The sequence below is a fragment of the Coturnix japonica genome, chromosome 9, assembly GCF_001577835.2.
Source record: "Coturnix japonica isolate 7356 chromosome 9, Coturnix japonica 2.1, whole genome shotgun sequence".
Lineage (NCBI taxonomy): Eukaryota > Metazoa > Chordata > Aves > Galliformes > Phasianidae > Coturnix > Coturnix japonica.
The window spans coordinates 9186408-9202321 of NC_029524.1; the positions used below are offsets into that span (position 1 = coordinate 9186408).

At 35.1% G+C, this 15914-nt stretch overlaps 1 protein-coding gene across 2 annotated transcripts in view; it reads right to left on the reverse strand.

Moving 5' to 3' along the window:
- The window catches only part of SLC9A9 (solute carrier family 9 member A9), a 147339-nt gene that overhangs the window by 99107 nt on the left and 32318 nt on the right, over positions 1–15914 (reverse strand). For both annotated transcript variants that reach the window (XM_015871486.2, XM_015871485.2), the window contains exons 5-6: positions 15170–15285; positions 8133–8238 (exon numbers count right to left, since the gene is read on the reverse strand). In XM_015871486.2, the coding sequence (XP_015726972.1) occupies positions 8133–8238; positions 15170–15285 (222 nt within the window). The remainder of the gene's footprint in view (positions 1–8132; positions 8239–15169; positions 15286–15914) is intronic.

The following is a 15914-nucleotide window of genomic DNA, read 5'->3' on the forward strand; positions in this document are numbered from 1 at the left end:
AACTCACATTATAATATTGTAGCAGCTTGGAAATCCTCTTGAATGAATGTGAATGAAGGAACAAGGAGCATTTTCAGATTGCTAGCTGATAAATGAACGAGCATGTGCAGTATGTTCTTATTCAGTACTCAGAGCTTTTCCTCTTCTTTGGCCTCTGCTTATGGAGATCCTGATATTGGGATGTTCTGGGGTGACAAGTTCAACTTTTTCTCCCAGACAGCCCTCAGTTCACAGGAGATGTACAGCTCATTGAATACAGAAAGCATGAGGTTCTGAGTGCTCAGTGCTTCTCAGCTTGGGAAAAACAAATAGCCTGTTCTTTCACTGCTTCTCTCCTCTGCATGAATGAAACAGGAAAGAAATCTATTCTTTAGACATAGATTTTCTTTGGCAAATTTATCTCAGTAATGGCAGGTGTTTGTTTTTTTGTTATTTTTGTTGTTGTTTCATCCATTTTTCCTTTATTTTACCTCCCTGAAATAAAATGTGTGTGACACAGAAGTTCTTGAATAAATCTAGATTAAGTGATCATCTTTGTTCAAAGAAAATCTAGATTTTCTTAAAATTAAGCGGTGAAGTTTGGATATTCCTTGTCTGTTAAGACACTGTATCCTAGAGAGACGTAAGTCAGCAGCTTGAGAATGTGCATAGCTGCTGGGGTATCTGTGTCATCTGATGTTTGTAGCAATAGAATCGCAAAATGGTTTGAGTTGGAAAGGACCCTTAAAGGCCATCCAGTCCAACTCCCCTGCAATGAACAGGGATGCCTACAGCTCAATCAGGTTGCTCAGAGCCTGGTCCAGCCTGACCTTGAATGTCTCCAAGGATGGGGCTTTCACCACCACTCTGGGCAACCCATGCCAGTGCCTCCCTAACTTTACTGTTATTCCTTGTTTTGGAAACATGTGAAGAAAATAGGCTTTGTGATTCCTAAGGCACGTGGACCATACACTGGGTGACCATACTTCAACCCAGACTTGGCACAACATGTAGCTTCAGATTTGGAGCAACACTCTTCAGGCATTTTTCAGTAGGGGAGCTCGTAGCCTATTAACACAGGTAACCTGGTAGGTTACAACTAAGGTGAATGAAAGTCTTGAAGCTCATTTTGAAGTATTTTGTGCTAATATTTCAAGCTGCCTATGAAATTTTCCTTTGCATATTAGACATTAGTGTGTTTAAAGGATGGATAAAATCTGTTTTCTCTCAGTGAATACATACCCTTCACATGTACTGTTTGCTGTCTCTATGCTGCAGCTGAGATCATAGCTGTTATGGGAAAGAGATTTTCAAATCTCAGTACCCGATCAATTTTTTTCAAGGCCTCACCAAACAGATGATAATTTTGGGCTCTTGCTAATCTGGATTTGAGATGAGCCAGTAATCTAAAGAAGAAAATCTTTATAATCGCCTGAGCTGTTCAATCCCACCTACATTTCATTATTGAAAATATTTTCTATATTTTTCTTAACAAAAAACAAAACAACAACAACAACAACAACAAAAAAGCCCCAAAAAAACAAGGAAAGACTAGGGGAAAATGACTCTGGTGATATCTGAATGAAATACTATCTTGATAACAGAGCTTCTCTCACAGATATTAGTTCCACTTCTATTGCTTTATAATAAATGGTCGCAGTTGTTGCCATGGCAATTTTCATTTTAAAAAATGTGTCCAAGTGAAGACAAGAAATGCAGCTGTTATCATGAGGAAGTCTAAAATAAATCCAGATGTGAATTGCATGCTTTGATGTTGGCAATAATAATGTCAGAAACAAAACATGTTACATGTTTTGTTGTCTTGATATATGAGGACAGGGATTTAGGGATATTTTGAATTGTAGGGCTCTGCTTGTGAACCAAATATAGCAAATGAGCAGAATGAAATTTACCTTAGGGAAATGCACTTCACTTGCTACAATAGCTGGTAAGCCTCGAACAGAGAATGATGGTCATATTTCTGTATGAGCAAGGTAGACCAGAAGTTCTCCTCACTTAACTTTCTGATAATACACAAACAATTTTTATATTTGCAACTTGAAAAAAAAGAAAAAATCCGTGCAACTGTAGATTTTTTTTTAATTATGATCTTACGTATTTCTTGTCTTATCACTCTGTATCTTGAGGTTTTTTAAAATCACATTTAATGTAGGACAGAGTATATTAACTCAAAATCACAAGACAGTGCACTGCAAGGAAGGTCTAATCCAGCCAGTCCCCAGAGTAGGAATTAGTTCCTCAAAACATGAGCAAGAGTTTAGAGACAAACTGTGTAGTCTAACAGAGTATATGAGTTGTATTTCTGTATTTCTGGAAAGGTTTTCAACAATGAACAGGTGTTGGTTGGTACCAACTTCCCCTCACATTTCCAACACATATTTCTCTTCCATCTGCCCACTTAAGAAGACTTGAAAACAAGTTGACCAGACAGATTCTTGCAGACAGCATCTCATCTAGATGAGCTTCCTTTTGGAACAGTTCAAGAAAAATAGCATCAATACATTCATTTTAAACTCTTAAAGGAGTTGTCTCTGTAAGTGGAACTAGACTCTATGTGTAATTATCTATCTTCCTCTCAGAAAATCCGTCTTATTCACTAGAGAAAGTTTATTTGGATAAGAAAGAAACATCTGGATGAGCTCAGAAAACAAGCTGACTCGTACAAGGGTGTACTTCAGTTCTGAAGAGTTCCCAGTAGGGATCTTTGAAATGAAGCTTTGATGTCAATTCAGTCATTTGTGTGGAAAATCTATCTAAATAATTGCCTCTTAGATGTGATTTGCAATTCTGAGCTTACATTTCATATTTTTTAATGTTATTAGTTTGTGTATTAATGGACAGAAATACCTGCAGCTAGTCTGATTTGATTGGATTTGACAAGTACAGACATTCCCAGCTGATTTGAGCTAAGTTACATTTTCATACATCCCTGAGGGAAATCTCCATAGCAGTTCTTAATGAAATCTATTCTAGTTTAACAGACCACAACTGAAGGCTGCCTATTCAAATAAACTGCATAAACAAAACAGAGCCAATTAAATAGCCTATAACTAGAGAGACCTTCATCACATAATAATAATGAGATAATAATGAGTAGAATTTTAATACAGAACTCGTATTGGAAATAGGGATTTGAAATATTTGAAAGTGAGAGAAATATGGTGATGAGAATTACCTCCTAAAAACATTATGTCCCAAATGTACATTTCCATACTGAATTTAGAGAAATTCCACAGTAATGTTCCTAATTTAAGCACACAACTGTTATGTGCAGTAAGGTTCATGGGCAAAAAAGAAAGCAGAAGACATCACTATGTTATGCAGAATTTCCTCTATTCTAGGAAATCAGCTCTTTTAAAGTTCCTGCTAATAGCAAACTTGGTCAGCTTCCCAGTGCTTGCATCTCCTGTTCCAGATGGTCAGTGACGTTAAACTCTAATTATCATCAACAAAATAAGCAGGGAACTAAGCCCTCCCTCAAAGGTAAAAAGAGCAGATGGGCATCCGTAATTTCATTATTATAGAAATAATAGATTAAGAAGATTCCTCATTCACCTTTTAAAATCACTCACTCACTTTTTGAACAATTAACTCCTTACTGTTTTAATTTATCAGTTACTGTGTTATTTGTCTGGTTGAGTAGCTGCTTGGTGTGTAAGTTTTCTAATAGCAGTATGAATAGTAGCCAAATTTGTCTTGTCCAAGGGGAACCAGTAAGCAGAATGTTTGGTTGAGCTTCTGTCCAGCATTTTACTCTCTTACAAGTTTTCAGTAAACTCTATTTTATTCCCTTCTGCAGAATGATGGTCATTACTTCCTAGGAATCTTTGTGGGAATGATCACAAATGTAATTTATCTGCATTTATGTGCTTGGTCATTTTTTCAGAAATTTAGCTCGCAGACTTTCCACAATCCCCAGATATCTGTCAGTGATTGAGGGTCATGCAGATCAGTACAGCAGAGTAACTGTTCATCTGACTATTGTGAGGCAGGACTAGTTCTTTGATCTGCAAGTTCTAGGTCAGGTTTCACAGCAGGCACCTGTCTATCCTGGCACTGCTAAGCTGAGATCACAAAAACTCTAGTTCTGCCAAATTTATTTATCTAACAACAGTTCTAAGGAGTCTGGAGACAAATCCCTTTGTAGAATCTCACTCCTTTCCTGATTTCAGATTCACCGTATGATTAGAATGCACCGTTTGTTAGAGCTGGTGGACCTAATTACTCTGCTTTTCACAGTTTCCTTCCACTTCATAAGCACTTTTTCACAGTCTTCATAAGAATTTCAAAAGCAGACAATTCTTCAAAACAACATAAATTTCTACAAAATTGCACAAAAAAAAATAGATTGTATGTAAAATAAGGTTTTCTTCTGTATTCCTATGAATGAGCAAGCTTTCTTCCCTCTTATGAGTTTACAGTCTACAGCTTTTGTGTTAATATCATCTGTATTTACATAGCATACCACATCTAGATTTCTTACATCTTGTTTTTTCTCATCCTTGCTTGTTTTTCTAGCCCTATCTTTACAAAGTCCACATTTTGCCTTCATAAGTTCAGTTTCAAGCTTTGTCTTTCATCCCCACTTCACCATCTCTTTCCACCCTTAGAAATATTTATTCTACTTATTTTCTTAAAGGAGGAAAATGCTGCATGTATTAATAATTTCTCCTCTGTCTGATGGCACAGATGCTTCTTTTTCTGTCTTTACTTCCAAGGCCAGGAATGTGTCTCTGAACAGTTCTTGGCAATGAATGAGGCATATACACTTTTGAAAAAGAATGAACTAGGTTGAACAATTTTATGTGTGGGTACATTAAAGCTATTAACTGTGTGTGGATAAGTGCCCACTTATGAATGGGGGGGAAATGAACTATAATAAATCAATTTCTTGTTGCATGTCACAGTGTCATAGAAAAAAAAAAAACACAGTGTCGTATGCTGATCCCTTGTTTTGTTATTCATACTAGCTAAAATGCCTTGTGATTTCTATACTATTACTTACTCTGGGAAAGGAAAGAAACCCATCAGGTCCACTGAGCAAGAAATAGTATAAGAACCAGTGGAGAAATGGAGGCATGTCTTTTGTGCAATGATGATACAAACATTTCTGACATTGATTACAATGGAAACATTTATCGTGCAATGTTCTCCTAGAAAATTTATTAGCAGGGAATGTACCATTATTCATTAGTGCTTCCCACATCCTGCACTCAGAGTCTGCTCAGCACGAGAAAGATTAAACAGTTACACTAAATATATTATCTCAGTTCTAATGACCTGTTCAGCTACATTTCTGCCACATCTCAAGCTATTTAGTGCTGTTTCAACAACATCTTACACACTTTATTCAGCAGATTCTTATGCAGTGGAACAAAAACTATGTGAAAGCAAAAGCTACAGCATGTGCATTCAAAATATATGCGACTGTTTAATTCAACAAGTGATGTAAAAAGAGAGAACAATGAAAAGGAGTGAAAGTGGAATAAATGTTTAGTCTTCAGAATCTGCCTCCAAATATTACTAAATTACTAATTTTCAACCAGATTCAACAGTCTTCATCACATAACTCCAACTGAAGTTACAATTTTTAGAATGTGTTCCACAGCTAGTAAGTGCCCAAGCACACAAACAGCTAATTACATTTGTCTGTACAGTATCATTAACATTCCTCAGCAATGATAAACATTCCTGGGTCCAAAATCTATGAAAGAAATATATTGCCTTGAAAGCTGCATCATACAGCTTTCTTAAAATGCTGCCATGATCTGTTGTTTAAAATTAAATTCCAAATTGTGAAACACTCTCTAAACTCAAAAACTATAGTTAGCATATTTAAATGAACTCAAGAGTAGCTCAAATATTTTATCTTCTCATGTATGTCTTGTTTGCTTGTTTTAATTTTAGCATACATAAACTACTTCAACAGATAAAGCATATGCTGTAAATAGAGAAAGCAGACAGAGGTGCTGAAGTTCATTTTCTGGAAAACAAAGTACATAGTAAATATTCATGGAATAATTGTTCATATATGTTTTTCTGCACAAAAGCAGGCATGTTTAGTGACCTAGTGAGTATGGTTATTTTTGTTATTGTTTTTCTTAAATACCTTGAATCCTTTACATGAAAAAGGATTTCGAATTACTTATTTTGTATTTTGGAAATGTGAAATGTAGGGTAACTGGTCCCATTGCTGCTGTTTTTAAACTTAATGACATACAGCGCATGAAAAATAGAGGCTGTAGGGATGTGCTGGAGGAAAAGAGAAGTATCAATATAAATACATATCAATATCAATATATATCAATAAAAATATATCTGCCTTGTTGGCAGATAGCCATAAAAATAATTTGACTGCCAAACTTTATGTGGATTCCTTCCTTTACCCCCTTCCTTGTAGCAAGTAATTCCTGCAGACATTAACTTGGTTATTCTGTTAATTGATGAAATACACTGTGTACTCTTATTCTGTCTTCTGTTAACCACAGTATACAACATCACTTGTTATTGTTTTTCTGTATTAGTAAATATTGTTCTCACACCTTTTTAAGTAGTCCCTTATCAGTATAATTATGAATACACTGTGTTTGCACCATCCTGAAGTGTGTTATGTGTTAGAGATAAAAAAGGTAGCTGTTCTTTGACAGCAACAGAAAAATAATATTCTCACTTAAACTCAGTTTGGTTTACAAGGGTATTAAAACACTGAAACTGACATTATTAAAAGTGCAGTTTTAATTAAAAAGCTACAGAAAGGAAGTTCAGTTTAGGTTGCAGAAACAAGGCGTTTGCAGAAACTGATTATTTAAGCCAGAAATTAATGAAATGTAAAACTGATCATGACATATTATCTCTTCAGTCTCTGCAAATTACTAAATCTATTAGAGAAGTCAAAGTATATTATTCACACTGGATATATACAGGCACTGCAATAATTTTCCAGTGACAAGAGATTCTTTAGGAAAAAAAATTTCTAATATTCCATGTATGGCAAAGACATCAGAAGATAACCAGCGTTTGTAGCAGACATCTTCCTTGTTGATTTTGCTATCAGTTTACAGGCAGAGTCCTAACCAAGATCTCAGTACATGAAAGAGCAGAGGTTAGAAACCCATGAATCACATACCATCTGATAGTATTTTTTTCCTAGTTTTGCTTTGCAGTTGAGTTTCACTGCTGAACAGATCAATGTGCTTTGACATCACAGGCACAGAAAATCAGGCACACTTAAGAGATTCTGGGTTTGAGCTGCCTGTAACTAACTTTTCCGTGGTCTGTGCGCCTTGTACCTTGAGACGAAGAGTCTAACTGAGCTATACATGCCTAGGTCTCTATTAAACAAAACCAAATTAATAACAGTAAACAATTTCAAGAGTTCTGGTCATATACATGCTTCTCTCCAGTTTCAACAGCAGCTTTTAATGGTTACTTTTCTATCTGTTATCTCTAGTGAAGTTTCCATTCTTTGCTTAGTTTTCCTTTTGTGCATTTTATTGTCTGACCTACTTAATGCTTTGCTACATGACACATTCCATCCACAATCACTGAATGTGGCAGACGTGCTCAGACATCTGGCAGTGTTTGAAAATATTATTCTTGCTCTAAAATAAATACAAGTTGTTTAGTGTAAGTAAATGTAACAAGGCTTATAATTGAAGATGGAGAATGATAAATAGAAATGCTAATTTTTAAACTTATTTTTTCCCTCCCTTGTGGGGTTTTGCCTGCAAGCCTAGATCTTCAGAGATAGATGAACACTTTTTTTTCCCCCTTTGTAACACCTTTCCATCACGCTCTTCCTTTTGTCACTACATCTCCTGTACTGCTGTTCTATTGTGTTTACTGTTACACATGGTAAATTAAATTTTCATATTTTTCAGAATATACTGCTTTCTAAAATGAGGAAGATGAAAAAAAAAAATTACATTATGGATACAAAATTGTCTTGGAAGATATTGGAATTCTAGTCTTTAACAAATGAAGAAAAACTCCAGAATAATATCTCTATAATAAAAACTTCAAATGCTGTGTACACACACTTGCATGAACTATATCAATTTGTGGAGAACTATATCATCAATTAAAGCTTGTAATTACCTCATCAAGCAAAGAATTGAAGTGGCTGTACTTACTACGTCAGCACAATAGCTACAGCATCATTTAGGACGCTCTCTCCAAACAGTAGTGTGTACAAATCTGTATCCACATGCAGCTCATTGAAAATAGCAAGGACTGTCACTGTATGGAGACAAAACAGTGGATTTCTTATTTTCATATTCCTCTGGAAGTTCAAGAAAAAAAGCAATGTTAGTATTTGGGTTTTGGAAAGTCTAGTTTGATTCACTACCTGTAGGGTTAATAACTTAAAAGCGACTAATGGAGATATATATAATATCCTTAAATCTGGTAACTCTATGTATTTATTAAGGGAAAATACTTCCCTTATTACACACACAATTGAATCACACACAATTGAAAACATCACATCATACTTTACTGTGCACAAGGGACGTAGGTGTTGTTGACAGAGAGTGACACGGATGTTGAAAATACTTAGGTTTTGACATTGGCTTTGTGGGTGATGAGAGTAGTGATTTGCGTACTTTAAGATGCTTATGGTAATGTTTATCTATCTGTAATGCGTATTTATTGAGAAACACTCAAAGGAAAGAATAACTCTGCATCCTGTCCTAGCAAAAATACAGCCACTTTTGCTTCAAGTGCAACACGTTCGTAGCCAGGAAGCCTGCTCATCCAGATTAGGACAACTGATACTTACAACCCATTTTAAAGTTCCTTCAATCAATTTAAGCTTCTTTCTACTCTACTATAGTGATATGCTATATTTGACTTTTAACATTCTCTTACATTAGCAAAAAACTGTGTCAAATTTAAGATTGGTGGGCAAATCACTTAGGCACACATTTGTAAGGGTATTTAGATACTTGTTTTATATTTGGTATCAAATTCCTATATATTTTAAAGGGCACCTGAGTTACTTTATTTCACAGTCTTCTAACCTGTAAACAGGTGACCACAATTTCTTTCTAGACCTACCTAGCAGTGCAAAATCTCTAAATTGGGAAAAAAAAAACCAACAAACAAAAACAAAACACCAAAACCCAGGATATTCTGTGTATATCTATATTCAGATTCTTGCTTGATTAGGTGATACAGCTTTAATGTGCTAAATGTGGATCCAATTTAGCCTCCCATTCTCTGAAGTCATTAGTGTAATAACAGACCTATTCTCTAAAACACTTTGTCACTTCCAGCTTTTGCTCATTAGTTAATTGCTTTGGGCTTACATTAATAGTTCTTCCAAAAATGCTAGAAGGGGGGAAAAAAATAGTTCTTGAAGCCTAGCATTCTGTTGTTGTTTAGGTAGAGCAGGCCAAGTAAATTAGATCTCTACACATTTCTCTCCCTCTTGCTTCCTCTGAAACCAATGCATTTATTATTTTTTTTTTTTAATTTTCAAAGCAGCACATTCTCATTCACTCCCAACTCTACTCCAAAAATCTAATTACAGATCTTTTCAAATGATAGCAAAAGAATATATTTTTATAAACCCTTTTCCCTCTTTTTCTTTTTTNCTCATTTTCAGACTATAAACTTAAAATTCTTTTCATTAGTACGTGCTGATTTCTCCTCTTCCATCGATTATTCTTAAATATAGAATTTAATGTTGATTTTAAACTGTTGAAAGAATCACACCCAGCACATTTAAGAATTCAGTATAACATTTTCACTTTGTTTTGCCAAACACCATCTAGTCATTTAATCAACAACACATTTGACTTATTTGTGTATGAGAATCTACAAATATACTTCAGAATGGGCATGTTAATACTCAATAAAGGGAAAAAAGTTAATTTAAATTGCCCTGTAGGTAAAATAATACCATGTCTATGAATTATCTGTGAGTGGATGTTGTCGAAAACACTCACATCATGCTTTGTCTGATGAAAGTTCTTAAGAGAATCAATTTAAAACTTGAATATTTGTCTTTATATAGCACAGAAACGTACTGAATCTGTGAGAAGTTTCATACGCAAGTAAAGATACTTAGTCTTTAAATACTACATTGCAGTAAATGTGGCTTCCTTGGTTTTCTGAAGGGGCGGTAGGTAGGTCTTGGTTTTTATGTAGTAACTACTCTAAGACTTGTGTAATTCACTAGACAGATGTTTCCTTTAGCAGTAGAACCATTCTTGGACTCTTACTTCATATTAGGCATATAAGACAGAGAGAAAGAAAAAGGGGCCAGAAAAAAGAACCAGATGATTAGAATGGCAGCAGCCAAACATTTTTTGTGATGGTAGACAATTTTCACAAACAGAAAAAACATGTATGAGAGCTCCTGACTTGGAAAGGATAGTGAACTTTATTTTAAAAAGTGGTGATAGGAAACCTGAAATAATGAAGCATCTAAGATTTGTTCAGCACTTGTTCCAGCAGGAACATGATACTTGTCTTCCTTGATTCCTCAGACTGAGGTGACATCTGTTAGATGCTAAACGTAGCATGTTTTTGGTTGTACCCAACTCAGAATTGATATCTGTGGAACTGGTTTGTGGATGATATCCTTTGGCATATATAGAAACATTGACTTGCTCTTAGCTGAAAAATGTGTAACTGAAATATCAGCAAATTTCAACAATCTAAGATTAATGTGCCTTTGTTTTGTATTTGAAAAGAACAAGGAAACTCAGAAAATAAATGTGACCATTATATAAGGTTTCAGTATTATACTGCCTTCATATTCTGAATAGAAAAATTAATATCTCATGGTCTATCAACTGTAAAGAAAATGAGAGGTGTCTCACTTAAGTCTCCCATCAAGTTCCCTTTCAAATTAGCAATTCCAATTTTAATTATAGATTCCTTTCTCTACTAATCCATCGCACCACTCATGGATTAGTTCAGGGGTGAACAAGAAGAAAGCATTAAAATACGTTAATTAAAAACATGTTTATAAATAGGCTTATTTAACCAGTGCAAAAATGTATTACCTTGCTGTATTTATAAACAGTGTTCTGTGTTGTTGTTTTTTTTTAATGCAAAATCCTCTGATTTTGTGTGAAGCAAGAACTGCTCTTTCCAATAAATATTCGATTTTATCAATGACAACAGAATTGTAACTCTCACATGCTAGGTTCAGCTGTAACCATAGTAACTTCAAATAGAAAAGTGCCTCATGATTATCAATACGACAAAAGGTAAGGGAGTTCATGTAGCTCAGAAATAGCTGTGCTTCAGCAAACCTTGTGAAGGCAAATCTCTTTTCTCTGGTTGAAATATATATATATATATATATATATATAAAGTGCTAATTATATGTTAAATGTCTTTGGACTGGAAGGTCACTGAGCAGAATATGTTAATAACAACAATGTAGAGAAACTGCCAAAGCTGTACTTTCCAGTTACTTTTTTAGTGGCAAAGGCAGAAGTCAATTTTTTTGTTGATCTGTCAGTCTTGTTCTGTCATTTACATTATTCTATTCTATTACAACTACTGCTGCCCTGAAGCAGCCTGTTTCTGGGACTCACTGCTGCATCTAACTTTTGACCGTGGAGGACAATTGATGGCAGAATAACCTTTTCCATGCTCACACATGAAGCATTTTCATTTCACTCAGCTGGAGCTGGCACTCCACTCCCCACATCAGCACCTTTCTGCAGCCTTTTAGCTGCACCTGATGAATGATGCCATGTACCAGAATGCAGAGATAAACAACTGCTCCATCCTTTCTGAAAGAATCACAACAAAAAACCTTTCACCCTCCAGAGTTAGGTTATATTAGAAATAAAATGAAAAAATAACACAAAGAGAATCCTATCAACAGTGAAAACATTGCAATAACAAAATTTGTGCAGATTTAATTAATCTAAGTTTAATAAAAATTTAAGTAGATTAAATCACAAGAAGACATTATTTCACCAAATATGTGACAAATGATACCTGTTGATCAGAATGAAGAAGACCATATGTATCAGTTTGACTTTTTAAAGACAAATGAAAGATGAATCTTATGCACTTCTAAAATCCTGTTTCTCAAAAATTAAATCTCTCACATGAGGTCTTTCTGATGAAAATGAAAAAATATTGGATGGAGATTTTTAATTAATTAATTAATTTATTTATTTAATGAGTGATTCACTTGAAAGCAACCTGGGTTTGTTTTGTGAAGTTTCTACTTTGTTCTAGTAAGCTGAGGTTTTTTGGGACATCTGTAAGTATGACAGATATTTAGGGATAACAGTCTATACTTCAAAATGTAGAATGTCTGCCATTCTAAGCAAAAATATTCATGTAAATTCCTATAAGGTGTGGGTTAGAAATTCACTGGTAAGATTACTTAAACATGTAACAGCTTAAAATATTGTAAATAGACAATGGAAAGACTGAACATTCAAACAACACTTGGACACAAGCACTCTTTATAGAAGAGTATAGGAAGTATAATTAAAAATAGCTTTAATAGCCGATACAGTTAATAGTTTATCCAACTAGATGTTTTCACAACTGGAGTTATAAGCTGGGAAAAGTAGTTCTCATTACTTCTTCCTTCCAGTAAAAGAGTTTCTGTCTACTTTTTTTTTTTTTTCCTTTTTCTTTTTTTTTCCCCTCTCATGACTATTCTAGATTATTCAGTGGTGATTTAACACTATTATAATCAAAATCACTGTGTTTCTTATACATATCTCTTTATAAATCAACATTTGGGGATCTAAATAGAGTTGGAATGGAAAATGGGAAAAAAAATAAGCCAGCTATACAACTCTATTCATAGTACAATCAAGAAATGTACTCAGATGCTTTAAGCAACCTTTTATTCCAGAAGCAATTATTTGTCTCATGTTTAATTTGTGCTTTTAGTTTCTGTGTTCTTCTCTTGCTGAGAGGATGGGCTCCAATCATGGGCTGAATATTATTAAAATAGTTGCGTGGTTTTATAAGTGGCAGCATATTGGATGTTTCATTTAATTTGAGAATAACAATTTGATGCAGCTTTTACAGCAGTCTTACAACAACAAATAAATTGTTTTACATGATATTTTTAAGCCATCAGAATGATAAATTACAAGCTGTCAAAGTCTTTTGTTAAATATTGAGGTTTTATTTAATGAATGGAACAAATTTGTGGAACAATGTTGCTTTTTATTGCTTCTTCTAATTGTGAATTTGAAAGATTTTTCACACATTTCTTAGAGAAGCTTGTCAGGAATAGTTAACAGTAACACAGCATGCCATGTGCGTCATAAAATGCCTTTTGTTCCACCTCCTTTATATACTAAACTGGAAATTTTGCAAAAATCTAGTGTACATTTCTATTCTTTTTACTTATTTCTTTCACATGGTATTCACAGAATCACAGGAATGTAGTGAACCTACTAAAGCAGCTTTCCTAGAGTGGGTTGCACAGGAAAGTTTCAGGTAGATTTTAATATCTCCAGGGAAGGAGACTCCAAAGCCTCTCTGGGTAGCTTGTTCCAGTGGTCTGTCACTCACAGTAAATAATATTATTCTCATGTTCATATAAAATTTAATGTGTTCCAGTTTGTACTCATTGCCCCTTGTCCTGTTGCTGCACATGACTGAAAAAAACAGTCTGCCCCCATCCACTTGACTCTCACTCTTTAGATGTTTGTAATTATTGATAAGGTTCCCTCTCACTCTTCACGCTGAACAGCCTCAGGTCTCACAGCCCTCCCACATATGGGAGATGCTTCAGTCTCTGATCATCTTTGTAGCCCTCTCCTGGACTCTCTTCAGCAGTTCCCTGTCTCTTTTGAACTAAGGAGCTCTGAACTGGACACAGTATTCCAGATGCACTTGAGTGAGACCTCAACAAGTTTGCTCATGACACCAAGCATTAGAAAGAAGGGATGCCATCCAGAGGGACCTCAGTAACCTTGAGTGGTGGGTCCATGTGAAGCTAATGAGGTCCAACATAGCAAAGTGTTTTGCATTTGGGTCAGAGTAATCCCAGATAGTATACAGAGTGGGTGAAGAATGCTGGCTCATGGCTAATCTGTTGTCCACCAGGGTGCCTAGATCTTTTTCTGTATTGTATATAAGATATTAGAACATTATCTTTTCATCTCCTTTTTCACTGTCTTTCCAGCGATGCAAAAAGCAGTACTTTATTCTGGTGCTCAGGATAAACATATTCTATGTAACAAAAACTTGCTAAGACTATGAATAACTTTGAGGTCAGCACTGCTTTAATTATTAAGGTGGTTAGTAAGAGTTCCGGATTTCTCTCTGAATCTAAATGATTTTCTCATTTTAAAACTCCAAACTTCAAACTCAAGTTTTGTATCTATTTCTCTCACACTTGGATACTTACTGTAACTTTAGGCTTTAAATCTAACATCTGCAAGCTCAGGTCAACATGTTGGCCTCTATCTTTTCAGAATTGTATTTACCATGCAATGATGCATTCAAATTTTAAACTTATCCCTTACAAAAATATTTATACAGTGAGATCTGGAAGCAAGTTCCCTATATCTTTAAACTGGGTTAGATCACACATTTTATAAATGATCTGGATGCAGGACTTGAATGCATACTAAGTTTGCAGATGATACTAAATTAGGAGGAGCTGTTGATTCACTTGGGGGCTGAGAAGCCTTGTAGACAGATCTTGACAAATCTGGGCAATCACCAACTTTATAAAATTTAGCAAGACTAAGTGCCAGATTCTGCACCTGGGATGGGGCAACCCTGGATATATGTATAGAGTGGAGGATGAGAAGCTGGAGAGCAGCCCCATGGGAAGGGATCTGAGGGTTCTGGTTGACAGCAAGTTGAACCTGAGCCAGCAGTGTGCTCTGGCAGCCCAAAGGGCCAACCCTGGTGTGCACCAGGCCCAGCAATAAACAGATAGGTGTCTTGAGAACAGGAGAAAAACATTACTTCAGTCACTTCAGCACTGCATTTATAATGTTTGTGAACTTAACATAGGTAAACCAGTTACTAGAACTATTTGTGCTAGGGACCTTTGGAGGCACTTTGTCTTATGCTAATCAGAATATCAGATATTTATCAATTTTAGGAATCACAATCAAGAAGAACTGACACTTTAAACATTTTGATAGCACATACAGACATTATTTTCTTATTTGATCTTCAGAGTTTTGAAAACGATAACTCTTACCTGGATCTGTGGCAGACATTAGTGATCCAAAAAATAAACAGTCGGTGAAATGGAATTCCCATTCTTTTAACTGGCCAATGTGTACCATGGCCTTCACAAAACCATACATTATCAAGCTGTCATAGGAAAGATGAGATAGTCATTAAGACACAGTATATAACGCTTATGCTAGTTGCACAGTATTAAGCAGTTTCTTGTTCTCTTCAGCTTCTTTTAAATAATCATACCATTTGAATTATGAACATAAACTACTGTCATATGAATTCTATTTCCTATTAAACTATTTCAGCAGCATATCAAACTTTATAGACAGTTCAAATGCAAAGACTTTTATGAATAATTGCCCTCTGCTGTTAGCAGAGGACAATACTTCAAGCTGTTTATTTTTCAGAAGGAAAGATAATGTAAGCTTAAAAAGACATTATCAAGACTGATTTGCCTAATGTTATAGAGCCTTTACACAAAGACAGCACAAATCAGCTGTGTGGTTTTTCTGACATTTCTAAATTGATCATCTTCATTGCCGTCAGCTTTTAAATGTTGTATTCAAAATTCCCAATGAGTCTCTAAATGAGGCAGACGTTTTACAGCTCAGTGACAGTGAGGCAACAAAGTCACACTTCAAATTGCACTGCTAAATCTCCCATAGGTTCACACAAAGTGTTACCAGTGGTTCATATAATTCAGTAATGTCAGAGATGTTAAAACCTGTAGTAGATTTTTTTTTTATTGTATATTTTTATCT